This window comes from Malaclemys terrapin, chromosome 14, assembly GCF_027887155.1.
Source record: "Malaclemys terrapin pileata isolate rMalTer1 chromosome 14, rMalTer1.hap1, whole genome shotgun sequence".
NCBI classification, from domain to species: domain Eukaryota; kingdom Metazoa; phylum Chordata; order Testudines; family Emydidae; genus Malaclemys; species Malaclemys terrapin.
In genome coordinates, this window is record NC_071518.1 from 38329393 (window position 1) to 38355171 (window position 25779).

The 25779-nt window shown below is 41.9% G+C and overlaps 1 protein-coding gene across 1 annotated transcript in view; it reads left to right on the forward strand.

Moving 5' to 3' along the window:
• The window catches only part of KCTD19 (potassium channel tetramerization domain containing 19), a 58699-nt gene that overhangs the window by 18623 nt on the left and 14297 nt on the right, over window positions 1-25779 (forward strand). The window contains exons 3-13 of the mRNA XM_054049250.1: window positions 3410-3560; window positions 4987-5178; window positions 10444-10566; window positions 13499-13721; window positions 14625-14785; window positions 17010-17113; window positions 19139-19281; window positions 20104-20187; window positions 21663-21771; window positions 23017-23674; window positions 24669-24749. Of these exons, the coding sequence (XP_053905225.1) occupies window positions 3410-3560; window positions 4987-5178; window positions 10444-10566; window positions 13499-13721; window positions 14625-14785; window positions 17010-17113; window positions 19139-19281; window positions 20104-20187; window positions 21663-21771; window positions 23017-23674; window positions 24669-24749 (2029 nt within the window). The remainder of the gene's footprint in view (window positions 1-3409; window positions 3561-4986; window positions 5179-10443; window positions 10567-13498; window positions 13722-14624; window positions 14786-17009; window positions 17114-19138; window positions 19282-20103; window positions 20188-21662; window positions 21772-23016; window positions 23675-24668; window positions 24750-25779) is intronic.

The following is a 25779-nucleotide window of genomic DNA, read 5'->3' on the forward strand; positions in this document are numbered from 1 at the left end:
CCCGATCGCCATGAGTTTTCAAAGATAAACTCCCCTACTAATTCTTCACGGTTTGTGAGCAGCAGGTCAAGAAGAGCTCTGCCCCTAGTTGGTTCCTCCAGCCCTTGCACCAGGAAATTGTCCCCTACATTTTCCAAAAATTGCCTGGATTGTCTGTGCACCGCTGTATTGCTCTCCCAGCAGATATCAGGGTGATTGAAGTCTCCCATGAGAACCAGGGCCTGTGATCTAGTAACTTCTGTTAGTTCAAGAGTGCCTTCATATTTTGTCTATGGGATACCCGAGGATAATAATAAATATAATGAATAAATACCATATGAATATTGAATAAATAAATAATCTATATTTACCAGTATGTAGCTTATGCCGTGGCTTAGGTATCCAAATGGATACTCAACACACACTGTAAGCAAAAGTCCGCTTTAGGTTAGCTTAGTGGTTATGGCTAATAATTAGCTACTAATAATTTATGTTTTTGAAAGAGGAGAACTTACAGAAATAAACTATAACTACTATATCGCGGATGATACTTTGTGCAATGCATAGCAGTACATTTAACGCCTTCGCATATCAAAAATACCTGAAAAAGTAGTTCATTTACTTAATTTTAAATGTCATCCTTATGGCAAAACCAACAAAATTTAAGTGCATAACATCAAGTGACCAGAGGAAGCAGCGAGTCTGATCTTCAACAGAGATTGCTCCCTGCATTTTCTTTTAGCACAGTTTCCATAATTAGTAAAATATTCCATAATTAGTACCTCTCCTTTATTTTCTGTTTTTATGTTACAAATGGTAACCGTTTTCTTTTTTCTTTTTATTTACCTTAAAGTTCAAAATTCAGCTTGGTAAACATCACTTTCAGATTCCGCACATCCAAATTATGAAAGAAAACATGTTTATTAACTTTTCTCCAGAAATGTTTTCTTGGTTCATTAATATCAACTTGGCTTACTCTAGTTTTTAGGTCAGGGAGTGGCCCCAGTTGGTGGATATGGGCTACTTTGTTGCATTGTATGTACCCTTTTTCCTGCATTAAAGGACGTAGACATTCCTCAGGACTTCTTTCCTTTGTTGTGAGTGATAGAGCTGGATTTAGTCAGGAGTTCAGGATGGTGGTTGCATTCTGGTCTGGGTTAGGACAAGTTTTACTGATTTTATTCTGTTGATCATCTCTGTGAAGTAGGATGAGAGCTCTTTTTAATGGTTGGTGCTTGGGACTGATGTTTGGTTTATGTAATCCAGGTAGAGTTGAGTGAACAACAGATTTTTTGCTTCAGTGGCCAAAACAAAACAAAAAGGTGTTTGGGTGGAACAAAAATTTTGAATATAAGATACTATTTACTACTAGCACCAGGCACTTTTTATATGAAGCTAAACATTTGGGGGAGGGATAGCTCAGTGGTTTGAGCATTGGCCGGCTAAACCCATGGTTGTGAGTTCAATCCTTGAGGAGCCCGTTTAGGGATCTGGGGCAAAAATCTGTCTGGGGATTGGTCCTGCTTTGAGCCGGGGATGGGACTAGATGACCTCCTGAGGTCCCTTTCAACCCTGACATTCTATGATTTACTCCTTGTAGTGAACCGGTGTGGCTCCCCGCCGCCCCGGAAGGGGAAGAGCCCGGCCGGAGGCCGGAGTGGGCGGAGCTAGGGAGCTCTGAGCCCGCCCCTCAGAGGGTCAGGCTGCGACCCGGAAGTATAAAAGCTCGCCCTCACAGCTCAGTCAGGCCCCAGCCGCTGGAGAGACCAGACGTCTCCAGCCTAGCTCGTGGCTGGGACAACCCTGTGGCCCAAGGCAGCTGCCAGGACTGGCTGGGCCTGCCCTGCGCCCGCTATCCAGAGGAGCTGCCGGACCTGCCGATCAGTCCCTGCCCTGACAAACCCATGATCCTGGATCCCCCAGAGACTGAAACCAGGTCCCAGGTAGGCTCCCAGGGGGAGTGTGGAAGTAGTCCGGGGGCAGTCGACCCCAGTCTGGCTGCAGCACTGCTAGAGCCTATGTCAGTGTGTTGCGGCCAGGATCCCCACTGACAGCAGCGAGCCTTCTGCCGCTGCTAGGGCCCTGGGCTGGGACGCAGTGAAGTGGGTGGGCAGTCTCCCCCTCTCCCAGGTCTTTTGAGGCTTGGGCCTACTATTGTTGCTCAGCCCTGACTGAGGGCCTGAGCTCCTGACTCAGCGTTTGTTGCCCTGCCCTGACCTAGGGCCTGGGCTTAATACTCCTGCTGGTTGCTCAGCCCTGACAGACGGCCTGAGCCCCTGACGTAGCCTTGGTGCCCCGCCCTGAGCCAGGGTCGGGCTTACTGTGTCTTCCAGGACCGCAAGGGCTGCCGAGGGAGAGCCTGCAGCTGCACGAAGTACCCAAGCACCAATGGGTAGTGAGCCGGTGTGGCTCCCCGCCGCCCCAGAGAGGGTTGAGCCCCGGTAAACCCTTGTACACTCCCCTTCCTAGTCCGTTAATTCCAATAGCCTACCATCATGATGTCATCAGAACCCAGCAGGTCCTTCAGCCTTTGTGCTGGGCCTGTTTATTTCTCATTTTCTATGCTAATATTGCCAAATCAAAGTGCTTAACATTCAAGAGTTAGACAACAAACAGGCGAGATTTCTGAGAGTTTTAAAAACTAATATAGCACATTGCTTTTCACCCCTCTGGATTTTCATCTCGTGGGAGAAGTTGCTTACCCCACTTTGTGCATGACCATCTCGTTTTCAAAGTTCAACTTTAAATGCACACACAAAAATGTAGGCCTCCCTGTTTGCTACCTGAAGGGGATTTACCTCCTGCCTGGTGTGTGGGAGCAACAAACTTATCCCCCGCCCTACCCAGGCCTAGTAGGTCGTTGCCTATTCCACTTTCTACCTCAGTTTCCTTACTGCTCCCCACTTTCCCCTAGGCCTTCTGCCCCTCCCCTCCCATCTATCCTCTGCACCCCTGCTCAGTCCCACTGACAGGAATAGGAGATGGTGACCCTTTGGGGTAAGGGTGAAACTTTACAACATTGAAGGTAGAAATCAGAAATTCCTAAAAGCCTTTACCCTCCTCTCCCTTCCCAAAATATTGTGAGATTTGTGATAAAACTGTGAATGTTGGCTGTACTGTACTGTCACGGGGCGAGGCATGTAGACCCAAATGCACTTTTTGGAATATATGAGGGCTCTAATTAGATTACACATTCCTATGAAAATCCACCTGCCATTCTTATTTCTACCATAAATAGGGACGTTCTAAGTTTGGGCCTGATCATACCTATAGAAGCTATTGCAGACTTATTGTACAATATTCCATGGCATTTTTTTATGGATGCAAAGGGCTGTTCACCATGCATTAAAGTATCATCTGTGCCTTCTTTTATGTTTTGAACTATTTATTTGAATTTAAAATAGTCAATAACTTTTCTATATCTTAACAGACTTTAGACAATTTGAAGGAAGGGAAACATAATCTGCGTGTGCGACCTGCAGATATACCAATAGCTGAAAGAGCATCCATGAATTACTGGAGAACGCAAAAATGTATCAGCAAGCCATCAGAGTTTCCTATCAAAAGCCCAGCATTTACAGGTAGATGTCCCAGTCCTCCTCTCTGTGAATGTACCTGGTACTTTAAATTACTCAGCACACTCTGTAGGTCATAAACACCCACTTGTGTTCAGCCAAGACTAGGATTTTTAAAACCCTTTAGAATCTGAAGGTCCTTAATATGTTGTGCTTTGTATGGACGTGCTCAGTTTCCAGATGACTGATTATATGAAAGCAAAGGTGCACATTTAGTTACATGCACATACAATTGGGGATTTTGGTGTGTGCATCCAAGCAGGGCATGCACCTACCTGGGTGCAGTATCCAGTGTGGGTCTCACCAATGCTGTATACAGAGGAAACACCACGTCCCTACTCCTACTCAATACTCTCTTGTTAAGACATCACATCAGCCCCCTTTGCCACAGCATTGCCATGGGAACTCATGTTCAGCTGCTTAGCTACAATGACCCCTAAGTCCTTTTCTTAGTCACTGCTTTCCAGGAATCAGTACCCCATCTGACAAGTGTAGCCAACATTCTTGGCTCCTGAATGATCCTACATTTGGCTCTATTGAAGTGTGTGGTGTTTGATTGTTCCCAGTTAACCAAGTGATCCAGATTCTAGATCAGTGACTGGTCTTAGTCATTATGTGCCACCCTACCAATCATAGATTCATAGATTCCAAAACGAGAAGTGACCATTGTGATCATCTAGTTTGACCTCCGGTATAATGCAGGCCAGAGAACTTTCCCAAAATAATTCCTACAGCAGATCTTGTAGAAAAAGAATCCAATCTTGATTTAAAAATTGTCAGTGATGGAGAATCCACCATGACCCTTGGTAAATTGTGTCATCTGCGAACTTTATTAGCAGCAATTTTATATTTTCTAGATTATTGATCCAAGTCCCCATGCCAGGTGATCTATTGCTTAGTTAGCAGCCTACCTAGATGGACTAGTTTTCTTAGTCTGCCTTCTTTGTCCCAAGGGTGTTTCAGTAGAATAGAAGACTATCAAGATCTAACAGCCCTCCTTTGTTAACCCTGTGTCACCATCCCTTGAAATTTCATCCCAAAATGAAGGTAAAAAGGCAACAGAGAAGGCAGACAAGCCCCACATTCAAAATGGAGTTTGCAGTCTGGCACAAATACACACAGAGAATCCCCAGAATCAAACAGAATTAATATGTTGTACATAAACAGATCCCCCGAATTGTCTGTCTGTCTGTCTGTCTCTCTCTCTCTCTCTCTCTCTCTCACACACACACACACACGCTGAAAACTCCCCATTAACAACCATATATTCTATTTCCCACTATTAGTCTTTGATATGTGTCATATTGTGTTCAGAGAGGAGACATAAACACCCATGCTAAGAAGAACTCTTTGTACCTTCCACCAACAGAAGTAACAAAATCAATGGCAATTTTCCTTTTTTGTGTATTGATCTCCTCTGATTTCCCTCTAGGATTACATGATAAAGCTCCCTTGGGGCTGATGGATACACCATTACTTGATACAGAAGAGGAAGTGCATTACTGTTTTCTGCCATTAGACTTGGTGGGAAAATACCCTACTTTAGTCAATGATGATAATTTACTGTGGCTCCTGGAGAATGCAGCTCTGATAGAATGTGAATGCAGTGAGTTCCGTTTCATAGGTAAACCTCATTCTTTTCTGTTTGGAAAGCACCTTGCACATTTGAGCACTATCCGAATAAGTTACAAATATCTCTTAACATCTTCAGTTTCATTCTGGTATCTCTGTATAGGGTGACCATATTTCCCAAAGGGAAAAAGGGACACCAAGTGGGGCTAGCCTGAGCCCCCACTCCCACCCCCCTGCCTGTGCGGGGCTGGCCCGAGCTGCTCGCCCGAGCTCCCCTCCCCACACGGGGCTGGCATCGCTGCTCACCGGAGCCCTGCCTACTGCCCGTGCGAGGCTGGGGCTGGCGTTGCTACTCGCTTGAGCCCTGCCTGCCCCTCCCCCCTCGTCCGAGCCCTGCTGCCTCCCTGTGCGGGGCTGGTGTCACGGCTCACTCCCCCCCCCTCGCACTTTCCCCACACCCGCTTTTTTGACAAAAGCGGGCATTGGGCTTAATCTTGGCAACTGATAAAGTTGGCAAAAGCAAACTGAACCAATGCCCATTTTTGCCAAAATAAGCCAATCTCCTCATAGGATATCAGGGTTGTAAGGGACCTCAGAAGGTCATCTAGTCCAACCCCCTGCTCAAAGCAGGGCCAATCCCCAGATGGATTTTTTTCCACAGATCCCTCAGTGGCCTCTTTAAGGATTGAACTCATGACCCTGGGTTTAGCAGGCCAATGCTCAAACCACTGAGCTATCCCTAGTCAGGATGGCCAGGACGGGGCTTAAAAAAGGGACCATCCCGGCCAAAACGGGCTCTATTGTGTAGCCTATATGGCTAACCTGCTTGCTCGTGTGTGTGTGTGTATATATATATATATATATATATAGTTTAAGTATTTGATTTATTGTAATAGGTTTATAAATTTATATTAAAGGAAGTTTGGCTGTAATGCAAAAAACCTACAGGCCATATTTTGTATGTTAAGCTAAGGCAAAGTTAGTATGTTTACATTAAAACCTTTTACTTAAAAAGCAAAGTTAACCTATATTTTGTTACCTAAATAAATAAGTACTCATGCCTGGGTTTATAACCTTTTATTTAAACCAATAAACAATAAAAAATGGCATGTGTTTTTTTTTTTTTAATTTGTACCTACAAACTTGACAGGTACACCACAAAAAAACATATGTGTGTAGGTACGTGTCATCAATACGCACATACATACTAGCCTATGGAGTAAGCATATCCTAACATTTTGTGGGTACAAAATAAAATTTGGGCATAAAAAAAAATTTCCAGCAATTGTGCCCTATAAAAAAAATAACCCACCTCACTAAAGCACTCCGCTCTATCATTCTCACTTACGTTCTATTTCTACTCTATCTCTCTGTCTATTCTATCTATTTACAATAACTACTACTATTAGTAGGCTGTACTTGTTCTTCTTAAACTTTAAGTTTTAAAAAAACTAGGCTAAGCTTGGTTTCCCTAAGTTTTATTCTTAGTTTTGTTTATTAGGTTTTAATTTTAAGTTTAAGTTAGTCAAGTAAACCCTAGTCAGTTTTAATAGCTCTTAGCATTAGTTTTTCCTAAGTACTGCATCCCGCACTCAAAAATTAAAAAACCTAAACTGCAAGGCTGGTCCTGTGTCTCTTACCACCAGGTTGTCAAAAAGAAAGTAAGTATATTAACCAAAGCTTTGTTGCATATAATACTATATCCTCATATGTATCTTTCAAATAGCAGTAATGCAATTGTAACTTTGTAGCTCTAAGTATTTTACCATTTACTTACTATTATTAATTTTAATAAAAAATCTTTAAGGCTATATCTGTGTCAGTGTGAGCTTCCTGTCAGACCCCCCCCAAAATCCTTTGCAAATTCTGTAAAGCCTATTAAAAACAAAAACGTTTATCTTCTAATCAAACCAATTAGCAAGCCTAAAACCCATGTTAATTAATATTAACAATTAATTATTATTAATATTATTAATCAAATTAAATTAAATACAATAAAAATAAATAAAAATTAATATTATTAGTACTCCCTAAATCAGGCTACAATGGTCACCCTCTCTAGATCATTTTTGGTACTAACCTACTTCTAAGTCAGTCTCCAATAACATTTATTTTTAAACCCAAATCTTCGATTTTCTTCCTACCCACCAGTTTTACTTGGGCCAATACACCACGATGCGGCAACAGGACATGTGGGATTTCATCTCACCTTAGTGCAACCTCCATGTGATGCAGTTTTTCTGAGCATCATATCTTAAGTGTCCCAATCAATATGCGGGCCCACAGCCAGGCTAGTTTAGAAGCTGAGGAAAATGTGTGACTTTGCATTCTGGAATTTATGTTTAGGGTCACCAAACAATATAGGGCCAGGAGGTCTCAGGTTTGGGGCTGCTGCTTTGCAGTGTGATTCCAGCAGAATCTGGCCAGATAGTCAATTTATCTGACACCAGAAGGATTACTCCAGTTTGGTGGAATCCTCTGGTACAGATCTAGTGCAGTGATCCTTGCACCACCTCCTCCTTGCTGGTGGTGCATGGGATAGAGTTGGCGCAATGGCTAGGGCTCCCTGGCACAATGCCAATCTTCAGCTGAGGTGTCAGGTATTGGGGGGCTGTTGGCATCCAGCATAATTCAGAGCAAGCCCTTGGGCTGCTTTTCTGTCAGGGGATTGGCCCAACACACGGCCATTTCAGGATCAAGGGAGCGCAAGGTGAGCTTTGTGCCAACTTTGAACTAACACTGTCTCCCCCCATGAAGCTGTATATGCTGATACCATAGAACTGTATGTCACTAATCCAGGCATAGGGTTATAGGCTGTATTATGTTAAACACACAATATTTTAAAAACAAATATAAACTTTCACTGTGCATTCAGAATGCAGCGTTGTTGTAGCCGTGTTGGTCCGAGGATATTAGACAAGATGAGTGAGGTAATATCTTTTATTGGACCAACTTTTGATGGTAAAAGAGACAAGCTTTTGAACTTACAAAGAGCTCTTCTTCAAGCCCAGGCTCAGAGAAGAGCTCTGTGTAAGATCAAAAGCTTGTCTCTTTCACCAGCAGAAGTTGGTCCAGTAAAAGATATTACCTTAATCCACAGTGAGTGAGGTAAGGGAGTTGGAGGAATGGAGAGAGGGCCTTGGAATTGGGGAGTTGGGCTGGGCAGTGAGGCTGACTAACTTGCTTGCTGACTACAGCCCTTGCCAATCCCTCATCCTACCTGCCTGTAGTCCCTCATCCATATCCCTTCAGTCTCCCTTGGATATTTTAAGTTTCACAATGGGAATCCCAGTCCAACAGACCTGGTAAATTTAGTCAGACCAGACGTCTTCTCTGGTGAGCTATAGAGAAGCTGCCTCTGTAGCAGCGAACAAGCTTCACTTGTCAGGCAACTTTGCCTGCAAGTTTACCTCACACTCGCTCTGTGGCTTTTCCCCTCTGTTTGCAGTTAGACCATTTCTAGAACTAGTTCAGCTGCAGCCACTGATGACATCTATTGCTGGCAACTGGTAATTTCCTAATGTAGACAAGACTCGTGATAACATTAAAATGTTATCCATAAATGTGTGTGTGTGTGTGTATCTATAGTTATACCGTAAATGGCTGTAGAACACAAAATGCGACATGAAGCATATATAATGCCATTGAAACTTTCTAAAATTAAAAAAAAAGTTTAGATACTATATTAGATATATTCAAAGGGGTACCTTTCTTCACTTCATGTGAAAATATATATACATGCAAAAGTTCAGGTTACAAATCCCAACTGTAATACCAAATGTTACTGGCAAAACAGTACCAGCTCTATATATCAGGCTCATGGGGCTTGTGCAATGGGGCTAAAAATAGAAGTGTAGCCATTCGGGCTCTCAGACCCACCCTCACTGGGTTTCAGAGCTGGCGCTCCAGTCTGAGCAGGAACATCTAAACTGCTATTTTTAGCCCCTAGCATGAGCCCTGGGAGGTCAGTTGATCCAGGTCTGAGACTTGCTGCCACGGGGTTTTGTTTGCAATGTAGACATACCCTGACAGTGTTAAACCCTTTCTGCCACTGGCACTGCTGATTGCCAAGCATAGAATCCCCTTGATATGGATGAGAAAAGAGACTTATAACAAACCGTAGCCTCCCCGTGTGCTGAAAGCAGCATCCAAGGAACAAACTAGCTATTGAAAAAGGACAAACATTAAGATATACCACAAAATGTGGTCAAAATGTACAGATTACCTTGAAACAGACAACATGGTCTAAATATTTTGAAACCTCTGCTCATAGCCTTAATAGAAGGAATTCTATGTACTGGAATAAATTTCAATTAGACTGCAAATCAAACTTGTTATGCAGGTTTCAGAATATATAGCACTAATGGTGAATAGTTTGAACCAAAAGAAAAGCTTATATTTGTTTTAATGTAATTCTCAACTAGTATATGTTAATGTAAGCTTACCTATAATCAATCAATAATATATATTTAATAATTATGTCAAAGTTAAAATAATAATTTAAAATACCCTAAAGTCAAGTATGGGATTAAGGCATGTTCCTATAGCTTTTGCTTATGTAAATAGTCCCATTAATATGCTGCGGAACAGGTGGAAGAAGGATGGTGGGCCTGATTCTCATTTACTGCCAGAACAGTATAAACGGATCTTAAAGTGGGAGTAAATGTCACCGCCTTTTTAAAGACTCTTTACACTACCAAAGCCATAGAAAGGGGTCTTAGTGTATATGAGAATTAGGTTCTTTATCTCTCTCGTAGTAACAAAATAATTTATCATTTATGAAAGGATCATCTAGCTTCAAAAGAGTTATGTACCCTTTTGATGTGTGGCAGAAAACCACAGCTCCTCCACTCAGTGTTTTTCTGATGTTGCCACAATTTTGCCCTGGTGTTTTTGAAGGACCTGCTGGCATCAGAATTCATCAGCCCCTGGTAAACGATGTTGAAGCATACTTCAGGAAGGATTTCTGCTTGCAGAATAGCCCATATTTGAGTCATGTGGAACGTTGGTGCAAATGAAACCAAACCGATTCTTGTGGATTGTACTACCTATCATTTTGCTATGCTTTAAAGTAAAATGACATTTGATTTTACATCTTGATCTTCAAAAACTATTACGATGATATTAGTTTTCAGGTATTTATTTTCAAACACCAAGAATCTCCTGGTTTACTTCTAGAATATAAAATAACTAATATATTATTGTTGGGGAGGGAGGGGGAAATGTCAACAGCCTATTGTTTTTCGCTAGAGTGAACAGGTAAATGGACAAGTAAATGACAAAATTAACACTTTGGTTTTTGGCTTTATTTTTCAAGTAAATTTTCTTCGCTCAGAGAAGATTTTGTTGCCTGATAATTTCACCAACATAGATGTTTTGGAAGCAGAAGTTGTAACTTTGGGAATTCCTAACCTTATCGATGCAGTGAAGCTTTATAGGGGTAATTTGGTGTCACTTTATTTTCAGTGTATTCTCCCATTCACTTCCCGTCTCAGCTAAGGTGTTTGAATATTGAGGTGATTCATAGATATATAGATTCCAAGGCCATAAGGGACCATTGTGATCATCTAGTCTGACTTCCTGTGTAACACGGACATAGAATTTACCTCAAATAATTCCTTTTGAACTAGAGCATTTAAAAAAAAAATCCAGTCTTGATTTAAATTTTGCCAGGGATGGAGAATCCATCATGACCCTTGATACGTTGTTGCAATGGTTAATTACTCTCACTGTAAAAAATGTACACCTTTCTCCCAGTTTGAATTTGTCTAGCTTCAACTTCTAGCCATTGGATCATGTTAGACCTTTCTCTGCTAGATTGAAGAGCTCATTATGAAATATTTGTTCTCCATGTGGGTACTTATATACTGTCATCAAGTCACCACCTTTCCCTTTTGTTAAGCTAAATAAGATTGAGCTCCTTGAGTCTGTCACTCTAAGGCATGTTTTCCAGTCCTGTAATCATTCTCATGGCTCTTATCTGAACCCTTTCCAAATTTATCAATGTCCTTCTTAAATTGTGGACGCCAGAACTGGACACAGTATTCCAGCAGCAGTCACACCAGTGCCAACTAGAGGTAATACAACCTCTCTGCTCCTACTCAAGATTCCCCTGTTTATGCATTCAAGGATCTCATTACCCCTGTTGGCCACAGACTCACACTGGGGGCTCCTGTTCAGCTGATTATCTGCCCTCCCACCCCAAATCCTTTTCAGTCTCTACATCCCAGGATAGAGAACCCATCCTGTAAGTATGGCCTACATTCTTTGTTCCTAGATGTAGACATTATATTTGGCCATATGAAAATGCATATTGCTTGAGCCCAGCCTACTAAGCAATCCAGAATGCTCTGTATCAGTGACCTGTCCTCTTCATTATTTATCACTTCCCCTATTTTTGTGTCATCTGGACATTTTTAGTGATGATTTTATGTTTTCTTGCAGGTCATTAATAAAAATGTTAACTAGTGTAGGGCACGACCTGACCCCTGCAGGACCCCACTAGAAACACACCCATTCAATCCATTCAATGATGATTCTGCATTGACAATTACATTTTGAGACCTATCAGTTAGACAACTTTTAATCCATTTAATATGTGTCATATTCATTTTATATTGTTCTAGTTTTCAATCAAAATGTCATGTAGTACCAAGTCAAATGCCTTACAGAAGTCTATTACATCCACACTATTACCTTTATCAACCAAATTTGTAATCTCATAAAAAAATCAAGTTAGTCTGACAAGATCTATTTTCCATAAACCCATGTTGATTGTCATTAAGTATATTACCTTATTTAATTCTTTATTAATCAAGTCCTATATCAGATGCTCCACTGTCTTGTCCGGGATCAATGTGAGACTGACAGGCTTATAATTACCCCGGTCATCCCGTTTACCCTTTTAAAATATTGGCACAACATTTGCTTTCTTCCAGTCTTCTGGAACTCTTTTGGTATCCCAAGACCTGTTGAAAATCAACATTAATGGGCTCAAAAATCTTGAGTTAGGGCAATTTTTGACATAACAGTTGCTGGAGACAAAAACCTCTATGTGATGGTCTCCTCAGATGCAGAATTACAAGATAAATCGTTTTCTCTTCCTTGCCTTTTGATCAGACAGCATCACTTCCCTCTTTGAATCCCTCAGTTAGTGCCCCTTGCCCATGAAATGATATTTAAATTTCTTGCCCTCATCTTTATGGCCCTGAACAACTTTGCCCTGGCCTGCAGCTTGGATCTTAATTCTTATTGTGTCTCTTGTTGCTCCTTTGTGTCTCTCTATTAACAGTGGCCCCTATGTTCTCTTCTCCCACTTCTACTTATTCCGTGTTGCCCTATGCATGGATCTACTTCCCAACCCCAGTGTGTCAGGTCCCCTTATATACAGCCCTCCTATAGACTGCCTTCTGAATCTCTCTTACAACATTAAAGATACATCTACACCACAAATTAAGGTGTAATTGTGCCACAGGGATCACTACCCAGGCAAGTTTTAATCTAGCTAGTAACAATAATAGTGAAGATGTGGTGACATGGGTTTTAGTGTGGTCTAACCACCAGAGTACATACCCAGTCCTAGCTTGTAATTTATCTAAGCCATTTAGCTGTTTAGGTATCAGAGTGACAAAAGAATTTTTATGGTACAGAATTTTTGCAAAACATGAGCTTGTATTTGAGAGTGTACAGAGTAATGATTAGGTACCAAGCAGTCTGCTGAGTCACCAATACCAGCATGAAATAGAAACATATTTACATGGTTATTTAAGACATACTGTATTTCCATCAGGATAATTAACCAGAATTTGGATGCTCCCTTCCCCACCCTCTGTTACTCCTGGCAGACCATGATGACATGTCTTTCTTCCTTCATGAAAGAAAGGTTAAAGGAATGCTCCCGTTCAGAAAAGATGTTCCTTTTGTTTGCAGAATTTGCATTTATAACTAACTCCAATATAGCAAAGGTTTTGTTTGCTTGTTTAAGAGCAGGCCCTGCATTTCTTAGTGACCTGCTACTTAAGGGCTCTAGGAGCATCTTGAGCAAGCATTACTCCTTGTAGTTATGCCAAAACATCTGCCATAAGAAATGCAGGGCCTGCTCTAAAACAAGCAAACAAAACCTTTGCTATATTGGAGTTGGTTATAAATGCAAATTCTGCAAACAAAAGGAACATCTGTTCTGAGTGGGAGCATTTTTAACATTCATTTCTTATGGACAGAAAAATGTATTAAATTGATATTTTGAACCCAGAGGACTTCTCAACAGATTGCATGAATGCTGAGAGAGCGGGCAAGTGTTGCTGTAATTATTATTAATCTTTTGCTTGTTAGAACACAGTCTTGATACATTTATGTATTTCCTTTTCGTGTAGGAAATTGCTCTATGCTGACCTCTAACCTTGAAGATTCTGTGAAGGGTATAGTAAACAAGATGCTGGAAGTTCAGGAAGTTGTGAGGCCCCCCTTGTATGTTATGGCACTTGGTGTCTTAGTAAAATACCCTGATTCAGCACTTGGACAGCTCCATATAGAAAGTACTTTAGACCGAAACCAGCTGTACATCTCTGGGAATGGAGTCCTCTTTCAACATGTCAAGTAGGTTTTCTTTGATATACTAGTCTTCATTAAATTCACAAGGCCAGGTTCATTTTCTGTTTGAGTTCTTCAGCCATATTGCATACTAACTTTGGAAGAGCAGTCTTTCAGTCTTGCATTTAATTAGTTCTACTCCTGAAGATATATTACTAAAATGGAATATTGTAACTTCTAAACTGCACTGTAAGTGCTAAATTCTGCTTTGTCACAAAGTGATCCTGTATGCCTAGAGAAGGGCAGACATCATTACACTAGACAGAAGGAATGACTCCCCAAGGAGCACTAGAGAGGCACTGAAATGCTTTCCAAAAAGTGTATAAATGTAAGAAACTCAAAGGATGTAAGAAGTAAGTGAAACATTAAAAACATACTTTTTCCAAAAAATTGTTTAACAATTTCTTTCACTTACCTGCTGTGACCTGAGTTCATCCCTCCTCTCAGCATTCTGCATTCCTCCGCTAGTATCACTGATTGCTAACATTGCAGAGAGAGGACAGCTCTTAAACAGGTTTAGGTGTCTCTGCTCACAGCAACCATTGCCAGGTCTTGGCAGATGAAAGGCCTGTAAGTTCAGCTTCAATTTATATTTGTTTAAATTTTTCGGACAACACATTTAGTGTGTTAGGGCTTGATGCTGCAGACCTGTTCTAAGTCTGGTATGGAGCACTCATGTGAAGGTTCTAGTGAATTAGCATTATTTGTCAAGTGGGAGAAAAGCAAAAGTGTTCAATGGGAAAAATCCCATTGAAAGCTCAAGTATCAATAGCTGGAAAAGCTTTCTACCAGGTGTTCTTAACATTGGCTTGGCCTGAATTAGTTAAAAAATAAATCATGTAAAGTATTTGGTATAATAAAATAGACAAAGATCTAGTGACCTATTCTCAATTAACTTTGGATGGATAGGAACTGGCTAGGAACTTGCCGCCTCCCACTTACTGAAAATATGTCTGAAATCCATGAACTCTGTGCTTACTTGGACAAAAGGGACATCACATATGAACCAATGAAAGATGCTTTGAAATCATATCTGAAACAAAAGATACCTGCAGAGACGAAGGGACACAGTAAGTAAAGGTTTTTCAATAAGTGATTGTATTGTTTTAAAATATGACGAGTGGATATTGGCTGATTAAGAATAAAGACTCAATAATCCAGTGCTAGCTAGGAGGAAAAGGTAGGTTTCAAATTAACCAGGGTTTTATGTGACCAACAAACTCCTCATTTTCATAAAATCTAGTATGAGCCAATAGATACTAAGAAGTGGCTACTGCAACCCCACGAGCTGTATAATAATACCTACAACAAAAAGCGTTAGAAGAAATGCATAGTGACTGCACTACAGTAACATTTATTTCTGAAGAGGCATTCAGATTTATGTTTAGAATATACCTGCTTGCTTGAAAATTCTGTCTCCTCCCCCCCCGAAAGAGACAGAATTAGTGAAGATCCTTCATGACATACAGCATATTTCCAGGCAGATATACAAATAAGTCTTACATCCCAGAAAGTCACTGTGAATTTAGTTGCTACAATACATTTTCTGGTTAAGGTTATATGTTGTACACAGCGCACAGTCAACTTGTGGAACTCCTTGCCTTAGGAGGCTGTGAAGGCTAGGACTACAACAAGGGTTTAAAGGAGAACTAGATAAATTCATGGAGGTTAAGTCCGTTAATGGCTATTAGCCAGGATGGGTAAGGAATGGTGTCCCTAGCCTCGGTTTGTCAGAGGGTGGAGATGGATGGCAGGAGAGAGATCACTTGATCATTGCCTGTTAGGTTCACTCCCTCTGGGGCACCTGGCATGGGCCACTGTCGGTAGACAGGATACTGGGCTAGATGGACCTTTGGTCTGACCCAGTATAGCCGTTCTTATGTTCTTATATGAGACTAGGGGATGGATATTTAAAGTGGGGCTCCTGTGGGAAATGTATGTACCTACAAAGGACTGAATCCTACTAATTCTTTTGATGGAATTAAAATCCATGAGAACAGGGCTTGGTATGAAGGCGTTCCGTCATCTCTGTTGCATCTTGATGTCGTCATGACATACTGTGGAGCATAGCTTGTGTTAGAGACATTAAATGGGAAAGAATTGTAACAATCTCAAATGCCTAACAATTGAGTTGTTGTTATTTGTATTACAGTAGCAACTAGCGACCCCAGTCATGGACCGGGGGCCCATTGTGCTAGGTGAGGTACTGTACAAACTCATTTTATTTTACATATTCACGTTCCAGTTGTCTAATCTTTTCATATTATTGTCCACGTCCCTCCAAACATCACTTCTGTGAGAATGTGACTGCAATGTATCTCTTTCAGTACTGACATGTGCTATTGTAGGCACACAAATCTTTTCATAATGCAGGGGCTTTTCAAATGAAATATTTTTAACCATTTTTATTCTGGGGAATGTTTATTTAAACTTTCCAGCCAGCATATCACAGGATAATACAGTAACTTTTTACAGTCGCATGGACTATTCCTGTTACTGATTTCAATCGAAACTTTTCCAGAAAGTCATTTAGACATTCAGCTAAGATCTAGAGGCTAAACACAGAGGCTAAATTGTGCCCAAGCTTGTGCAGGTCCACGGGAGGGACCGGAGCAGGCACCATAACACTATTTCCATTCCTCGCCCACAAGAAGTATGTGAGGCTAGCCTAGTGTCTCCAAAAGGAGTGGTAAAAGGAACACACAAACAGTGGTGAAGAAATAGCTTTGCCTCCCTTGCACTCCCAGGAGTTCCCGGAGCTTAAACCCACAGTCAAGTCCAGTGAAAGCTTTCTATCAGTCGTAACTTCCAAAGCAAACTCCAGCATACCTCAGCTTTTCCCACTGCTCCTGAACGTTGACGTTGTGTACCTTTTTGGTGTAGGTTCAACAGCATATCCAGCTTTATCGACATTGGGCAGGTAAATGTACCAGGTTGGTGAGCCCAAACAGAACCAGACTTATGTTCACAGATGCAGACCAAGACTTTGGACTGGACTGGAGAGAGGAATACTGGCTGCAGCATGGGTGTTTGCTGTTGCACATTTGCATGCCTGGTTATTTCTTGACAATGCTTATAACTGACCCCTGGAACGAGAAGGCAAGGCCTGAGCTCTGCGTGTGTTTGCACAGAATTCTCTACATTCATTTAGCATACTAAAGAGTCCATATTATTATTATTACACTATTGTGATATCCCATCAGTAGCTCACGACTGTCATATCCACCACCAAGTTTCATTATTATTTAAAATTACTTGCACTGTGACCTTGACATTTTGAACCTTATCCCTTAGATGAAGACTGGACAGCAGAAGTAAGAGTCTACTCCCTGCATCAGATTGTGAAAATTTATGTGGGAAGCCATTGGTATGAAACGTACTTACAAACCTTGCTGAAGGTACAGTCAATAAGTATCTTTCTATTGCCTTACTGTAAGTCTGCCTAAGACATTTCAGTATTGGAAGGATGATAAGATAACATTCGATGGGGTTGGTCTGGCAGCCTGGGGCAATCAGAGCTTCATTTCTGGGCTGGGAGCTGTCTGAAGGCAACATGTTTAGCCCCTGAAGGAAATAAGCACCTGGAATTATTCATGAGAGAAGTGTTCCCCTCCTGGCCAACACCACAAGCAGCATTGACTGGGGCTGATAGAACCTGGTTAAGTCTTCTTTCATCAGGTACATGGGCTGCCAAAACCATGTGTGGGGGCAGGCTTCATTCCCTCAAAATTAATATTAGAAATCCATAAGAACAAATAGAAGCTCATAAGCATGCACTTAACTTCATGTATGATCTTAAGTGCCATTGAATTAAAGTTGAAGTTAAGCACATGCTTAGGAGCTCCGTTGACTGGAGATGGACTTAAGTACATGCGTAAAGTTAAGGGAAAGCGTACGCTACGTGCTTTGCTGAATCAGGGCCGAAAAGAGCCAATCGTGAATCTCAAAATGCGCACACGACACCCCAGGGTGCATTTTCAGAAAGGTGGCCTGCCTTTTGCCCCTACAAAAATTGCACTGAATTCTGGATTTGCAATTCAGCTGAAGGCACAAAGTTGAGCAGGTGCACAATTCTAATTCCCTGACTGCAGGAGCACTAAACTAGAAGTGTAATTTACAGACACAAATTGCACCTGTAAGCAAGGAAGACAGACTGAAATGTTTCTCCCTGCACAGAGCCATCCTTGCCCTCCCTGCATCCCCCCTTGTCTGTGTAAAGGCAGGTAGAGAAGAAACGAGGGGTGTAGGACGAATGAGCCTCTCTTATAAATGCAACCTTGACATCAAAGAACGTACGTGGGGCTCTTTCGTAGGCCTTGCACGTTTCCAGGTCCATGCAGGCCAATGTGATTCAAAGGGCATGTCTACACTTACCTCCGGAGCGATGGACCCAGCGGGGGTTGATTTATCGCGTCTAGTGAAGACACAATAAATCAACTGCCGAGCGCTCTCCTGTCGACTCCGGTACTCCACCGGAGTGAGAAGCATAGGCGGAGTCGATGGGGGGGGCGCGTCAGCAGTCGACCTACCGCAGTGAAGACACCGTGGTAAGTAGCTCTAAGTACGTCGACTTCAGCTACGCTATTTTCGTAGCTGAAGTTGCGCAACTTAGACCGACTTAGCTCTCTCTCCCCCCCCCCCCCGAGCGCAGACCATGCCTAAGCGTGGAGATCTCTGGAAGTCCTGTATTCAGAGAACCCCGTTTTCTGGTGTGTCGCCTATTGTACACTGGCCTCAGAGGCTTTAAATGACAAGCATCAACATTCAACCTTTAAAATGTTTGTACTAAGCTAATGGTTGGCGCTGAGCTTTTGTGCTGCCACAAATGCCAGAGCAAGCAGAGAAAGTCTGGATATACTGCCGAAGTAACAAGCTCATGATATAAATCAGTGGTCCCCAAACTGTGGAGTGTGCCCCCCTAGGGCATGGAGAAACATTTCAGGGGGCACATGGTAGGACCCGGGCCAGCCACCGAGGGGTGGGAAGGGAGTGCCACCCAGCCCAGCTCAGGCCCCAGCCCAATTCCAGCTACAGCTCCTCTTCACCCCCAGCCGCACCTCCAGTCCACCCCCAGGCCAGCTCTGCCCTTATCCCTCTCCCCCACCAGGCCAGCTCTGCCATCAGCCCAAGCTTCTCTACTGAGCCAACTGTGCAGTAATGGAGGAGCGGGCACAGACAGATTCCAGTACTGGTAAGAGGGGGCGTGACAGGAAAAGTTTCGGCACCACTGATATAAATGAACCCCATTGGCAATCGAAGTAGCATCATGCTCGAACAACTCGCTCTACATTTAGCTACATTCAACCTTCCCTGGCTAGAAGGAGAGTTGCTTTGATATGAGATTTGGAGGGACACGGTGGGAAGAAGACAGGTCTTAAAGTAACCCTGACTTCCTAAGGTACGATATATATTTATTTCTGCAGTGTCCAGAGCTCCTGTCAAACTGCAAAAAAGTTTATTGGATCACATATGGTCAGAGTCTCCTAATCCATGGAGATGGGCAAATATTTCGACACATTCTCAACTTCCTTAGACTTGGCAAGCTGTTTTTACCATCTGAATTTAAGTAAGAAAAGAGAGATCATGCATTTTATTAGTCTTATTCCAGATATCTATAGGAAAAAAGGTATTAATCTCTTATTCAACCTATAGGTTTTCTGATTTACATGGTGATTAAAGTATTAAAGCAAGATTTTTAGTTCCAGTAGTATTTATTATCAAATTCATACAGCAACATTAGTGTTAAAAATTAGCATAAGGCTTTGTGAATTTAAAGAAAACATGAGCAAATAAATTGTAGCCAATAATTTATTCACCAAATTTAGCTTCTTTTTTCTGTGTGCAAATTGACTGCAAACAGATTATGGTTTACTTAAACTCGTTTGTTGTTCAAAATTATTTGCTGTATGATTTCTACAAATAAATCGTGCTCTGTTGATTGTTCACGAGCAGTTTGTTTTCAGTGTTAAGTATTCAAAGTTTGAACTGTTTTTCTCAAAAGAGTTCACATATTTTGGATATCTGGAATGAAATTCTGGTTCAACTGAAGTGAATGGAAGTTTTGCCTTGACTTCAGTGGAGCCACAATTTCACCTTTCATTCTTTGGGTTCCCAACTTGAGATACCTATATGTCATCCAAAAAACAAGGCACCCAAAATTCGTAAACACTTTTGAAAGTTTTGGCCTATATTTTTTCCATGTGTGAAAATGGATTGCATCAGTAGCAAAATAAAAAAATGACTCAAGTTAGGGAGAGTGCATTTTGCACGATCACTTTGCATTGTTGATTACAGAAGAGGATTTCAAAAATTGACTAGTATTTAGAAAAGATCATCTGAATGTATTTGAGAGAATTACTGTACAGTTAAGTTTATTTACAATTTACAGAGAATGGTCTCTATTTTGTCAAGAAGCAGAGGAGTACAGAATTCCTTCTCTTTTTGAAGCACTTTATCAGTGTGATGGATACAGGTAAAGAAGATGCTTGTCTATTTGCTATAGTTTCATAGGCTCATAGATTCCATGGCCATAGGGGACCATTGTGATCATCTAGTCTGACTTTCTGTATAACATGGACATAGAACTTACCCCCAAATAATTCCTTTGGAACTAGAGCATGTTTTTAAAAAAAAAATCAAATCCTGATCTAAAATTTTCCAGGGATGGAGAATCCACCACAATGTTTAGTAAATTGTCCTAATGATTAATTACCTTCACTTTAAAAAGAACACCTTATTTCCAGTCTGAATATGTCTAACTTCAGCTTCCGGCTGTTGGATCATATTATACCTTTCCCTGCTAGATTGAAGCGCCAAACATTTGTTCCCCATGTAGATATTTAGACATTGTGATCAAGTCACCCTCTAACCTTCTCTTTGTTAAAATAAATAGATTGAGCTCCTTGATTCTATCATGAGGCAGGTTTTCCAATCTTTTAATCATTCTTCTGGCGTTTCTCTGAACCCTCACCAAATTTACCAACATCCCTCTTGAATTGTAGACACCAGAACTGGACACAGGATACCAGCAGTGGTTGCACCAGTGCCAAATATAGAGGCAAAATAACCTCTCTGCTCCTACTTGAGATTCCCCTGTTTATGTATCCAAGAATCACATTAGCCTTGTTGGCCACAGCATCACACTGGGAGCTCATATTCAGTTGATTATCCACCTGCCCCCCCCAGTCTTTTTCAGTCTCCCATCCTGTAAGTATGGCCTGTATTCTTTATTCCTAGATGTATACATTTACATAAATTAAAACACATATTGTTTGCTTGAATTCAGTTTACCAAGGGATCCAGATCACTCTGCATCAGGGACCTGTCCTCTTCATTATTTACCATTCCCCCAATTTTTGTATCACCTGCAAACTTTATCAGTGATGATTTTATGTTTTCTTTCAGGTCATTGATAAATATGTTAAATAGCGTAGGGCCAGGAACCAGTCCCTGCAGGATCCCATTAGAAACAGACCAGTCCCTGTTTACAATTACATTTTGAGACCTATCACTTGGTCAGTTTTTAATCCAGTTAATGTGTAACATTTATTTTTGTATCGTTCTAGTTTTTAAATCAAAATGTCATGCAATATTAAGTCAAACGCCTTACAGAAGTCTAAGTGTATTACATCAACAGTATTACCTTTATCAACCAAATATGTAATCTCATCCAAAAAAAGATATCGAGTTAGTTTGACAGGATCTATTTTAGAATAACCCATGTTAATTAGCATTAATTATATAGTCCACCTTTAATTCTTTATTAATCAAGTCCCATATCAGCCACTCCATTATCTTGTCTAATAATTCTCCAATAATTAAAATTAATATAAAACTAATTTTAACATTCATCAGAAAGCACACACAACCCGACAACCTTAGGCTGTCCCTGGAAAAAAATGCAAAGGTTTACAAATGTAGTAAAACTGAAAAATATTCATTTTGCAGATTGTGGGTCAAAAAACATGAAACTTACGCTGAAGCTGCTTTTCCATTTAGAAGATTAAATATTGTGACTTGGGATAAGGAGCGTGAGTTCAGCAAAGACCCAAAAGAAGTAAGATTTTTTTCAGAAATACTTCAGAACAATAAGTTTTAAAAAACAGTTGAGACCTGAATGTTTAAATTGTCCAGTTGCAGCTTGGGACAAGTTGTCTTACCTCTTATTGCAAAATTATCAACAAAAATGAAAATCCTGAAACTTCTACGTGAAGAGGAAATCTTTATTCCAAAAGTGCAGTCATTTCTGAGAATTTACTCACATCAAGGTGCCAGTAGCAGTTCACAAAAAATACTGACATTTCTTTTATAGAACCAGGGGGGCTGGAACCATTTGTACAGTGGGGGAGCTGAGAACCATTGAACCAAACTGTAAACCTGTATATGATGGAAACCCCTTCAAGCCAGGGGGTACGGCAGAACCCCCAGCCTCTCGAGTTCCAGCACCTATGTATAGAACCACAGGTTTCTGAGCATCAAGAGATACAGATTCAGGGTAAAACAGCTGAAGGTATTTTCTCTAACTATTACAGAAACGTGAGAGGGTTCCTTCTATAACAGGAGAAAGAAAATCTCAGTCATTTGCAGCCAATTATTGTAGTTGGGCTTGTTTCGATAGTTTTTCAGTGTACAGGTGTGTTTAGATAGCTTCTGTGCCATTGCCTTTTTGAGTTCCCAGAGCAATTTGTGCTTCTTTTCTGGAGTAAACATGCCTGATCAAGGCCTGTCCAGTTTGCCTCAGGGAAGGCTACTTCCTGTCTCAATGTTCTCTGTGCTAGGTTTTTAGTTTGGACCATTAAGAACAGGCACACTTGGCCCTATTCCACATCAGGCAGAGGGGACTTGAACCTGGGTTTCCATCTCCTGGGTGATTGCTCTAACTAATGGGTATAAGGGTGGCACTTCCTCCACCTGTGTCTGTTTTATGCAGGGTCTCGTCTGGTTGGCATGCTCTGAGCATGCCTACTGGATTGAACCGCACAGGTGAGATAGGCAGGGGAACGCCTAGTTGGAGAATTCCATTGGGCCTTTGGCATGAGTTGCCAAAGTGGATCTAGCCCCCAATGTCTAAGTACCTCTGTGGGCTTAGCTCTGGTATCATGGGCAAGGTTCAGGTGCTCAGAATGACCAGTTCTCAGCTCCTGCTGCCTCACAAGTTTATGCCAATACAACTTAGACCACAAAATGGCCCTGCTTATGCAGTGCTAAAATATCAGTGATCAGGTAAGGCAAAATTTACCTTTCATTTGGGGCAAATAAAAAGAGTCATTTAAAAATAACCACTTTTCACTCCATTTTTTAGGAACATTCCTACACTGCTGTGGATTTCAGTAACTGGTGTGTTAATACCTGGAGTAAAATAAAAGACATGCAGGATAGCAAAGGAGAGAATGAGAAGTATACCAGAATGATTTCACAGAGCAGAGGGACAAAACGAAGGAATAAACCTGGAGGATATCATCAGTCTACAGACATCCGGGGAAATTCCAGCTATTGTAAACATTCAGCAAGCCCTCCAAGGAAGAAAGGGGAAAGAGGCAATTTAGCAAAAAAATCAGAAAATAGAAACTCAGCCACTCCCATTCAGAAATTAATTTCCCTGGTAAAGGAATGGGACATGGTGAACTCCAAAAGATGTGAATTCCGGCATGTGATGATATCCAACAGTAACCTTGCAGATAATGTACCTTGTCATAAAACACTTGAAAATGGGGGTGACATCAAAGATCCTGCTGGCAGGTCTCCTGGGAAAATAAGTCATGGAATTCAGGAAAACGACCAGACTATTCAAGCTGCGTTCAGTGCTGAAGAGAAACATTCGGAGCAACACACATTCAAACAGAATTTGCCAGTTACCTTAACTGCTGAAAAACACAGATTCAGCACCATAAGGGAGACTTACCCAATGGAAAAAACTGCAGCATTCAAAGAGTGGAGGGGCCAGGAGCAAACAGAAAAAGGTAAGTGTCATGTGCTCATTGCTTTAACAATGGCAGTGGAAATTAACTAGTAAACTTGATACTTAAACAAACTAGAGACGTCTGGTGATGCTGATTAACCAAAAAGAAAGGTCAGGATGAAAGAATCTCACCTCTTCCTCTTGCTCTCCTACAAACCAGAGGGGTTCCCACTGCAGTCAGAGGCAAGCACTCGAATGACTAAATTCACCCCTGTACACAGCTCTGACCTATGCCACTTGAGGCCCACTTCAGCTTCCAAACTAGGGGCAGAGGTACACGTAAAACGCTGCACCAGTGCAGCCGTGCTGCAGTAGCATTTCAGGGAAGACACTAACCATGCCGACAGGAGGGCTTCTCCCTCGGCGGTAGCTCTGTTGATGGAAGAGACACTCCCATTGGGGGTTAGGTTGGTTTAACTGCATTGCTCAGCGGTGTGGATTTTTCACACTCCTGAGCGACATAGTTCTACCAACCTAATTTCCTAGTGTAGGCCTGGCCTAGGGCTTGAGTGCGACTGAAGTGGGGCACGCTCCTTGTGCTGACCCACAATGTGTAAACGAATGCAGATTGCTCATAAGGGTACGAAGGTGGTGAAGGGCAAATTTCCTTTTCCTTCAGAAAAGCTTTCTAGATTCCCCAGTATGTATTAATTGTGATTTATTTGTATTTCTTTATCGTGTGCCAGATTTTAAAATGAAAGCCCCTTCTGCAGGGATATGAGCATCGAAGCGCCTGATGTCGCACTGCTTAGCCCCTGCTGCAATACGTTTTGCACCCTGGACTCCTCAGCACCTTGCAGGAGTGGAGGCCTGCGCCTGAAGTTCAGAAGCCTGGGGAAACAATAATTAATGTGTCTTGGGAACTGCAACATGGGAGGATGCACCTGGGCTGCAAGATGTAAAAAAGATTTGAGAAGAACCGGAGATTAAAAGGAAGGAGCTGTGCGAAAAAGACCCGATTTCTTATTTGTGTCACGATTTCCCCTCTCTAACAGATCCTCACCCAACCCCTCCCTGGCTAAAGCAGCTTGAAACTGGCATGTTCGGCGTGGGGATGAGCAGTAGCACTTGCCCAGGTACCATGTCCTCTTCTTAATTAACTACTTTCAAATTATGATTATTTATTGAGGGCTGTCCATCAGTGTACACACCACTGTGTAAAACAGAGAGAAAGACATGGGTCCCTGCCCCAAGGAGCTTAATATAAGACCCAATGCTGCAAAACACCACCGCCCGGATTCACAAAGGGACGTAGGCATGGAGATGCTGAGCGTCACAATGCCTAACTTTTAGGCGCCTAGAAAATCACACAACACTGTAATCCACAAAGCCTGAGTTCAGTGTCCAGACTCCTTTATCCAACCCCCCGGCCCCGTGGCTGTGGGGGAGAGGGAACAGCAGGGACCGTCCTGTGGGCCGGATATGGCCCGTGGGCCGTAGTTTGCCCACCTGTGCTATACAGTGTATGAGGAGAGGAATGGGATCTACAAAAGCCAGCACGTTAGGCGGGGAACTGCCTAACCTAGCCAATGGGAGATGCCTATGAGAGATGTGTGCTAAGCCCTGCCCCTCTCATGGAGATAGGTACCGAAATCTGGGCTGCATAGAGGCACCAAGCTTTGCTAACAATTCATGAACTGTGGGAAGGCAGATGCTCCTCCACCTAATTAATGTGAGGGCCTGTGTGACGGGTCGGATCACAGAAACCCTGTGGGACTGCCCTGAGACTACCTCTGAGCCTGTTTTCCCCACCAGCTTAGGACTTCAGTGCCCTGCCTGGTTGTGCCAGACACACTAGCCTGCAACAAACACAGACCCAGGTCTGAACCATGCCCCCAAAAGCTGAAGGCTTAACTGAAAACAGCTTGAGAAGTGTTCCTGTCTCCAGCACTCAGATACCCAACTCCCAGTGGGGTCCAAACCCCAAATAAATCAGTTTTACTCTGTATAAAGCTTACACAGGATAAACTCATAAATTGTTTGCCCTCTATAACGCTGATAGAGAGATATGCACAGCTCTTTGCCCCCCAGGTATTAATACATACTCTGGGTTAATTAATAAGTAAAAAGTGATATTATTAAATGCAAAAAGTAGAATATAAGTGG